The 9,130-nt window shown below is 45.4% G+C and overlaps 1 protein-coding gene across 1 annotated transcript; it reads left to right on the top strand.

Annotated features, from left to right (window-relative positions):
- Positions 1 to 394: 394 nt before the first annotated feature.
- On the top strand, positions 395 to 7,168 carry LOC307245787 (uncharacterized protein). Its single transcript, XM_080021463.1, has 5 exons — positions 395 to 472; positions 3,689 to 4,346; positions 4,457 to 4,657; positions 4,822 to 4,951; positions 5,108 to 7,168. The coding sequence occupies exons 2-5, from the start codon at positions 3,908 to 3,910 to the stop codon at positions 5,580 to 5,582; spliced, it is 1,245 nt and encodes a 414-aa protein (XP_079877589.1). The 5' UTR covers positions 395 to 472; positions 3,689 to 3,907; the 3' UTR covers positions 5,583 to 7,168.
- Positions 7,169 to 9,130: the final 1,962 nt, after the last annotated feature.

Raw genomic sequence — 9,130 nt, 5'->3', positions numbered from 1 at the left:
AATTCATATTATACCAGACAGATAGATAGATAGATGCGAAATAATAATAATAATAATACAAATATTGAATAACCCTTAAATGTACGTTGTTCATGTATTCCATTAGATGGTACAGTTTACCGTTGAAACATTTTTTTTTTTTTACTAAATTACAACTTAACATTGACTGTGATGCGTGACAGCGTTGGGGACACTTTCCGCACCGACCACAAAGCAGCGCCGCGGCGACGCTGCGAGATCGGAAGTCCCGCCTCCGCCGGCGGCGTCCAATCGCCGGCGACGTCGCGCGTTGACTGACGCGGCGAGCGCCCGGTGAGCGGCGAGCGCGCGCACCTCCGGCGCAGCGCGGCTCCAGCTGATTCGCAACCCGCCGAAGCGAGCGCCGCGCAGGAGGGAAAATGTCGCCGGCGTCGACGCGGACCGTTCCAGGATCAGTGGCGGCGCCCCCCGTGGGAGCGCTCGGACGGGAGACGTAAGTCGGCGGCCGGGGGACGGCCCGGCACCGGTCGCGCCGCGGGACGGCGCCGGGCCTCGCACGGTGCCCGGCGCCTCCGGGAAAGCGGCCAACACTTGAGCTCCCTTGTTCGACGACCCCCACCCACACCCACCCACCCCCGGCCGCCATGTTGGGCGTCACTTCCGATAGTGTCGACGTTACTGACGGCGTTGCCAGGTGTCCGGGGCGTCTCGGGTTGAGTTGTTATGTCAACAAGGGTCGCGTTCGGCGCGTCGCTCTCCCGGTTGTCCGCCGTTAAAGTTCGGCCCGGAGTTCCGGGCCACTCGGTTCAATCGGACGCACCGCGCCGGTTTGGGGGGGGGTATTAAAGCGGCGACGTCACGCCCCTGACGTCAACAACCTGCTGCTCGCTAGTGTGGAGGCTGCGGTCTCACGACCATTATTCCGCCCAAATACTACTTTGTCTAACTGCTTATCGTTTAAAGGTGATTTTACCCCAGTGCTACTTTCTGTCCAAGTACTTAATAGCTTTAAAGATTTATTTCACCCTGATTCTACTTTGTCTAACTGCTTATCGTTTAAAGGTTGATTCCACACAAATACTACTTTCCGTCTAACTGCTAATCCTTCAAAGGTTTTTTACACACAAATACTACTTTCTGTCCAAGTACTTAATAGCTTTAAAGATTTATTTCACCCTGATTCTACTTTGTCTAACTGCTTATCGTTTAAAGGTTGATTCCACACAAATACTACTTTCCTTTTAACTGCTTATTGTTTAAAGGTTGATTCCACACAAATACTACTTTCCTTTTAACTGCTTATCGTTTAAAGGTTGATTCCACACAAATACTACTTTCCTTTTAACTGCTTATCGTTTAAAGGTTGATTCCACACAAATACTACTTTCCGTCTAACTGCTTATCCTTCAAAGGTTTTTTACACACAAATACTACTTTCTGTCCAAGTACTTAATAGCTTTAAAGATTTATTTCACCCTAATTCTACTTTGTCTAACTGCTTATCGTTTAAAGGTTGATTCCACACAAATACTACTTTCCTTTTAACTGCTTATTGTTTAAAGGTTGATTCCACACAAATACTACTTTCCTTTTAACTGCTTATTGTTTAAAGGTTGATTCCACACAAATACTACTTTCCTTTTAACTGCTTATCGTTTAAAGGTTGATTCCACACAAATACTACTTTCCGTCTAACTGCTTATCCTTCAAAGGTTTTTTACACACAAATACTACTTTCTGTCCAAGTACTTAATAGTTTTAAAGATTTATTTCACCAGAATGTAGTATTTGGGTGATATGGCTTTTTGTCTAACTGCTTATTGTTTAAAGGTTTATTACACACAAATACTACTTTCTGTCCAAGTACTTAACAGTTTTAAAGATTTATTTCACCAGAATGTAGTATTTGGATGATATGGCTTTTTGTCTAACTTCTTATAGTTTAAAGGTTGATTCCACCCAAATACTACTTTCCTTTTAACTGCTTATCGTTTAAAGGTTGATTCCACACAAATACTACTTTCCTTTTAACGGCTTATTGTCTAAAGGTTTATTCCGCCCAAATACTACTTTCCGTCTAACTGCTTATCCTTCAAAGGTTTTTTTACACACAAATACTACTTTCTGTCCAAGTACTTAATAGCTTTAAAGATTTATTTCACCCTAATTCTACTTTGTCTAACTGCTTATTGTTTAAAGGTTGATTCCACACAAATACTACTTTCCTTTTAACTGCTTATTGTTTAAAGGTTTATTCCGCCCAAATACTACTTTCCGTCTAACTGCTTATCCTTCAAAGGTTTTTTACACACAAATACTACTTTCTGTCCAAGTACTTAATAGTTTTAAAGATTTATTTCACCAGAATGTAGTATTTGGGTGATATGGCTTTTTGTCTAACTTCTTATAGTTTAAAGGTTGATTCCACACAAATACTACTTTCTGTCGAAAGGTTTATTAAGCCCAAATACTACTTTCCTTTTAACTGCTTATCGTTTAAACGTTTATTTCACCCTAATACTACATTCTGTCCAAGGACTTCATAGTTTTAAACATTTATTCCACCCTAATACTACCTTGTCTAACTTCTTATCGTTTAAAGGTTGATTCCACACAAATACTCCTTTCCGTCTAACTGCTTATCCTTTAAAGGTTTATTACACACAAATACTACTTTCTGTCCAAGGACTTAATAGTTTTAAAGGTTTATTTCACCCCAGTACTACATTCTGTCCAAGGACTTCATAGTTTTAAACATTTATTCCACCCTAATACTACTTTGTCTAACTTCTTATTGTTTAAAGGTTTATTCCACACAAATACTACTTTCCGTCTAACTGCTTATCATTTAAAGGTTGATTTCACCCAAATACTACATTCTGTCCAAGTACCTAATAGTTTTAAACATTTATTCCACCATAATATGGCTTTTTGTCTAACTTCTTATAGTTTAAAGGTTTATTCCACACAAATACTGCTTTCTGTCGAACTGCTCATCGTTTAAAGGCTAACAGCTTATAGTTTTAGGTATAAGTTTAGAGATGATTAAGTTTAGGTATTAGGTTAGAGATGGTAAGGGTTATGATGTCGTCCATCTTCGTCGTCGTCCATGTCTCCTAGAAATGGTTATCGACTTTTCTAGGTGTCATGAAAAAATGCAGTCCTAGAAATTAGGTGCGAGGACTGTGGTCCTGAAACTGCAGCCTTTGTTTTTTAATGTATAATTATTATTTTAAATACCATATTTTATTAATATGATTTAGTTCTATTCGTCAAAATTATTGAAGATCCTGATCCAACTCACTTTATATTTACCTGTCATATTTAGAAAGTCATTGTACGACCGAAGTTCTCTGAAGAAAGTGAAAAACTAATATAATAACAGTTGAAAAAATGATCTAGTTCATAATCTACAATATTTCTACCCAACGGATCCCCTGCCCCGTACCAAATATATTGTACTTTCCTTAACTGTAATACTTTATTCAAATAAAGACAGATGAAAAATCGGCCTTAAATTTCGATTAAACGTGTTGTAAAAAGGTCTTTAAAAACACCTTAAAAAGAAAGAATGTGGGATAAGGTCCAAGCATAATGTTGTGATGTACAATGCGCTGTCTTTGAAGCATTCAGTCAATTTTTTTGCCTTGTTAATTTCCTGTTTAGTTAGGAAAATACGCTTTTAATTCTTTCTTTTCTGCTTTTTCAGACTTGTTTTTCCGAATATGATCTACTTTTTGAAATGGTGAAAAAACCCACCCAGAGTCAAAGAATGATTAAAAAAAATTAAGAATTATATTAAATAAGAACACATTCAAGGTCAGTTTCCATCATCGCAATCCCAGAGGAGAAGTGACCGCCTCCGGCCTCCCAAGACCGGGCATCCCACCTCGTCCAGGAAGGCAGAGCCTGTGGGTGAAGCTCCGTCATGGATCCATCGACTAGCGTGGTGGGGCTGGACGCCCAGGGCAACATCCTGTTAAGGGTGGTGAAGCCTGTCATGGGGATCTTCCAGGTGGCCTCGGACCAAACAAACGCTGGTCTGGCACAGGGGACCGTGGGGCTGCAGGGCCTATCCGAAAACACCCTGCTGCTCTCCCAGGGGCAGGGCCAGGCTCTGCTCGCCCACGGCGACGCCGCAATGTCCGACTCACAGCCGCAGCCTCAGATCCAGCCGCAGATTCAACAGGAGCTTCAGCCGCAGATACAGATGCAGGTTCAGGTTCAGGAGTCGGTCCCAGCCCCGTCCGGAGGAGCCCCCCAGACTCAGGACCCTCTGCAGCACCAGCACCCCGGGGAGGTGACCCTTATGCCCTTTGCAGAGGTGTCATCGCTCCTAGACCCCAACATGAAGGGATCCAAAGCCCGTGAGTGTTTTTGTTTTTTTTTAGTTTGTTTTTTATCCAATTGGTTTGTAGGTTGACCCACGCAGCGTGGCTGAACTCATTCCCCGCCTCCCGCTCTCATCGCTCGCCAGGAAAGTATCTGATCTCCTACAACGAGATAAAACGGAGGCTGCAGGCGCCCGAGAAGATGTCCCTGCGTTCCCTGGCAGCGTACACCCGGGTCAGCAGGGGCCCGGCGAGCAAGAAGACCCTGCTGGAGTCCCTCAACCTGCTGGGCCTCACGCCCAGCACCACCACCTCCGTGTCCTCCTCCTTCTCCAAGCTCACTGAAGGTCAGAGACAACTGTGTGTGTGTGTGTGTGTGTGTGTGTGTGTGTGTGTGTGTGTGTGTGTGTGTGTGTGTGTGTGTGTGTGTGTGTGTGTGTGTGTGTGTGGACACAGGAGAAAGCAGGATGAGGATTCCACTCGGTGTGTTGTGATATCGGTGTCCATGCAGGAGACACTAAGGCCTTGTGTGCTGACATGAAGGACTTTGCCCAGGACTATGTGGACTACGGCAACATGGCCAAGCAGCTCATCCCCGAAACGAATACGGTCCAGCACTGGTCCAAGATCATCGAAACAAAGTATGTGCTGATGCGGCATGTCACTGAATTATAGCCGGCATGTCCAAACCCAGGAATGCCGAGTCTCCGTCTGTTCCTTTGCTGCCTCGTTCTCTTCCCCGCTCTCACTTCCTCTCTCTCTCTCTCTCTCTCTCTCTCTCTCTCGCTCCCTCCCAGGAACCACCTGGAGGACATGAGGAAATGTTTCCAGGATCACACCAACAGCGGGGGGTTTGACAGCGTCACGCACGGCCTCGGCCTGGGGATGCTGGACGTCGCGCTGGACATGGTCGTCATGGTGATCGACCGGCAGATCCGCATCCTCTCCGGCGCGGCCGCGTCGGACCCGCCGGACACCGGGCCGCCGATGAGACGCGTCCGCCGCCGCCACCGCAAGCCCCGCCCCGACGACGACGACGGCGGCGAGAAGCTCCACCGGGTGGCTGGAGGGGTCAAAGTGCACGGGAAGGTCATGGCGAAGGGGAAGCCGCGGGGCAGAGGCAGGAAGAAGATGAAGCCCGACGGGGCGGCGCCCGCGGAGACCCAGTCGGAGCCGTGCAAGCCGGAGGACGTCCAGAACAGCGTTCTCACCCTGGTCTCCGTCGGCTATGAGACCATCACCAGCGGGCTGAGCACACCTGGAACCATCTGAATGTTTCAGGAAGGAAGGACCGCCTCCCGGGGCGCCTGCGACCGCCTCCCCGGGCGCCTGGGACCGCCTCCCGGGGCCCCTGGGACCGCCGGAGAACAGCGGCAGCGCACGACTGGAGGTTATTTGAGGCAGCAAAGCTGTGAGGTAGCACACACAAGGTGTCTTTCTCGAGGTGTCACTCTCACAGATGTGCATTAAAGGGAGACTCAGCGATGTGGGGTTCTGCAGGGGTTGGTTTCCCGAGCCAGAGGTGTTCCACCAAACCAGGAGTTTGGGACTGAACTTCTCCACGCGGCGTCACATCTCGGACCTGAACTTTCTCTGACGCCGCCGTCTATTTTCTAGAAACTATTTTCCCCTCCTAGTTTTATGGAATATGTATAAAATTAGGCTGTTGTTTAATTTCCCCCTTCCCCAGTTTAACAACCCACATGTACAGAACACCCTCAAATACAGAATAATCACAAATTCTGGAGCGAAAATAGTGATTTTATTTGTATTTTCAGTTATTATTCTCCTGTTTGTTCAGTTTACCGTTTTGCATTTCATTTTAACTGTCATCTCGCAGTGTCTGCCAGGGCTGGGCGATGTGGAAGAAGTTGTTATTGTTGTTATTATTATTATTATTATTATGGTGGAAGAAAATATGGGTGATCAATCTAAATAATATCTCTGCTATATGATATTTCAGACCCCAACGCGAGAGGAAACATCTTCTCATCGTTAATCCTGACTTCATAACTTCACCACTGGAAGAAACACATACAGTCATATAGAATTACTGAGCCCCAGCAACAGCATTGAGGGTTATTTTGTGTTTAAACAAAATCCTAGAAAACTGAACAAAAAATTACACTGTTTTTTGGAACACGTTTTTTTGGGGGGGTTTTTTGTTTGTTTTTTTTTTCATTTCCCTCAGGGTCCAAATCTTTCACGTAGCCAGCTCCCTCCATATGTTCATAAATCAGTGAGCAGTAGGAACGAATGTCTTCCTGATTTAGCATTCCAGAATTAAGGCTAGAGTAACTATGGTAACTGCTGTGACAACCTTGGGCCTTGTCCACAGGAATACGGACATTTTTTATTTTATTATTTATTTTTTTTCTCTGAGTTTTGGCCTCCCGTACACACGAAAAAGTGGAAAAACCTTTGGAAAATGCCTTCCAGGGTGGCGATTTTTCAAAACTCTGTTGACATGTTTTCCTGTGGGCGGGTTAAACCGAGCTTGACGCCGTGACCTCAGCTTTCGCATTTACACATGAGCCAGGAACGGACGAGCGACGACCGTTGTTTTTGTCCGCGGTGTCGTGTATAAAATTAAAAAGTATTTTTATTTACACGTTTAATTATGGCCCCCTTACTGGCCCGGCGTGCTTATGTGAACGTTTAAATTTCTTTTTGCGTTCTCACGTGGACGGAGATTTTAATTTTAAATGAAGCGAGGAAATGTATTTTCTGCAAAAACCTGCATACGTATGGACAAGGCCTTAATAACATCTGCAGATTATACGGTTTGTTAATGTTTGGAAAATGCGGAATAAAACATTGAAAGCAGCTACATTTTTTAAAAACTTTTATTTCCCATTTTTACACCAAAGGCATTATGGGATGTTCACACAGACAGCCGGTGGTGTTATTACTGAGAAGTTGCAGTTACTGTAGAGGCACGATGAGTCGCGCAGCAAACTGCTTCAAATCACAAAGCAGATGGGTGGAAAGTGTTTAATATCCCAAGAGGGAAAGATGTGAATTTATTGCTGCTGGATAATCACATTAATGCTTAATGAAAGACCAAACGAATTGAAGTAAGAGGCAACGTTCTCATTACTGGAGGAAAAAAAAAAAGAAAAAAAAAGGTGTTTTCCACCCCAAGTTACAAAACTTACAAACTTGGAAATAACAGCTCCAATCAAAATTCAAATCTATTTCAGTTTGAGAAAGGTCTTGAAAGACATGTAGTAGTCACGCACTTGAAGCCCAGCTGCAGAGGAGGTCAACACTCAGCGGACACACTCACCTGTCCTTTGTTTTGTTTTGTTTTGTCAGGGATGCTGAAGTGCGATGTGGGGGATTTTCAGGGCGGGATGATTGGAACTCAACAGAGTCAGCCAAGGGCTAACACCCTACCTGCAGGGAGGGAGGGAGGGGGGCAGATTTACAAAGGATTTGCCCCGCATTAACAAGCAGAGAGCGAACAGAGCGCTAAGTAGACAGGCAGCGAGATGGAAAAGACGAGAACGCAAAGGAAGAAGGCAATCCTGGTGTTTCCAGCATCGGCAGGCCGTTTCAGATCAGTGGTCCGCGCCGGAGTCCTTCACCGCTTAGAGCTACTGTGAGGTACAGTTGAGGGCCAGGGCGCGGCACAACTCACGGTAACAAAGGCCGGCGCCGCAGGGTAGAAACATGGAAAGGAATCCAAAGCAGAGTGGCGGCGCTTTTGGAGGATACCCGGGACGCGGCGGGAGTACAGACCGTTGGGTGGAGGTCTGATCTGATCGGGACAAAGAATCATGGGACACCCGAACATGCCGCTCGCCTACACCTACGCACGCTCACACATGGACAAACGCAAATCAAGCCGAGCGCAGCCCAATACAGCGAATGGTGAGTAAGGCGGCGCCGGGGCAGTGGCTATGAATGAACGGAATGGAAGATTGTTTGCTGGGAGAGATAGAGTAATAGAGCAAAAGCCCGAATATCCACTGCAATCATGACGCAGATCACCAATACATGACATCTAGAGAGCCTACGTGTGTTTGCAGCACTAATACTCTCATTCACGGCAACCACTGATCAAAAATCTGAAGTGTGTCATGTTAGGTGACCTGGCCGTGACTATAATATACCTACACATTGTTTACAGCACCTAGGTATTTAGAGTCTTTATAGTTAGTGGCTGCATTGCAATTGTAAGTTGCCTGTTTGCGGTTGTTTCAAAAACTGAGAGTGAACTTTTCACTTGGACCAACTTCGCTGAAAGTCTTTGTTTTTCTTCGGGGCACCGGTGTTCTCTCAACGCCTCCCGCCCTCCAGCAAATCGGCACGACTTCTGATTGTGCGTGGTGTCTTTGTTTCAAACCTGTTGTGCGTTTTCTACAAGGACACCTGCCTGCCTTTTGTTTTTCTGTGCTGTGATTCATGACTAATGTATCTGCCTCCAAACAGACACCCTGAACAACGCCCTGGGTGCCATCAGTGTGCTCGGCATCGAGCTGATTGAAGACGAGCTCAAGCCCCACCTGAAAACGGTCCTCATTATCATTAAAGAGAGGAGTGAGTAATTGTCGTGGCTAAGCGCCTGTTGAAATGCTATTGAGAATAACATGTTTATTTAATATGTTTTTTGGGGTTTTTTTTATGGACCATAATGTTTTGAGGGTAGGAGAGAGTCTTAGACTTAAAAGGAAATTTGGTTCCTTTGCAATTGTCTAATTATAATAAATGCTCTGTGCAAAATCCTAAAATTCAGACACAACAGAGCGAGGGTGTCTCTCTGCACCAGAGCTCTTTAATGGACCCTGGTGGCTGATCATAGATGATCATCATCA

The sequence above is a fragment of the Zeus faber genome, assembly GCF_960531495.2.
Source record: "Zeus faber genome assembly, chromosome: 20".
NCBI classification, from domain to species: Eukaryota; Metazoa; Chordata; class Actinopteri; order Zeiformes; family Zeidae; genus Zeus; species Zeus faber.
The sequence above is the reverse complement of the archived record's forward strand: the minus strand, read 5'-3'. Positions and strand labels throughout refer to the sequence as shown.

Coding starts and splice junctions, on each gene's coding strand:
- LOC307245787 (XM_080021463.1), top strand. CDS start 3,908: ATGGATCCATCGACTAGCGTGGTGGGGCTGGACGCCCAGGGCAACATC. Junction 4,347..4,456: donor CATGAAGGGATCCAAAGCCC/GTGAGTGTTTTT, acceptor ATCGCTCGCCAG/GAAAGTATCTGATCTCCTAC. Junction 4,658..4,821: donor CTTCTCCAAGCTCACTGAAG/GTCAGAGACAAC, acceptor GTGTCCATGCAG/GAGACACTAAGGCCTTGTGT.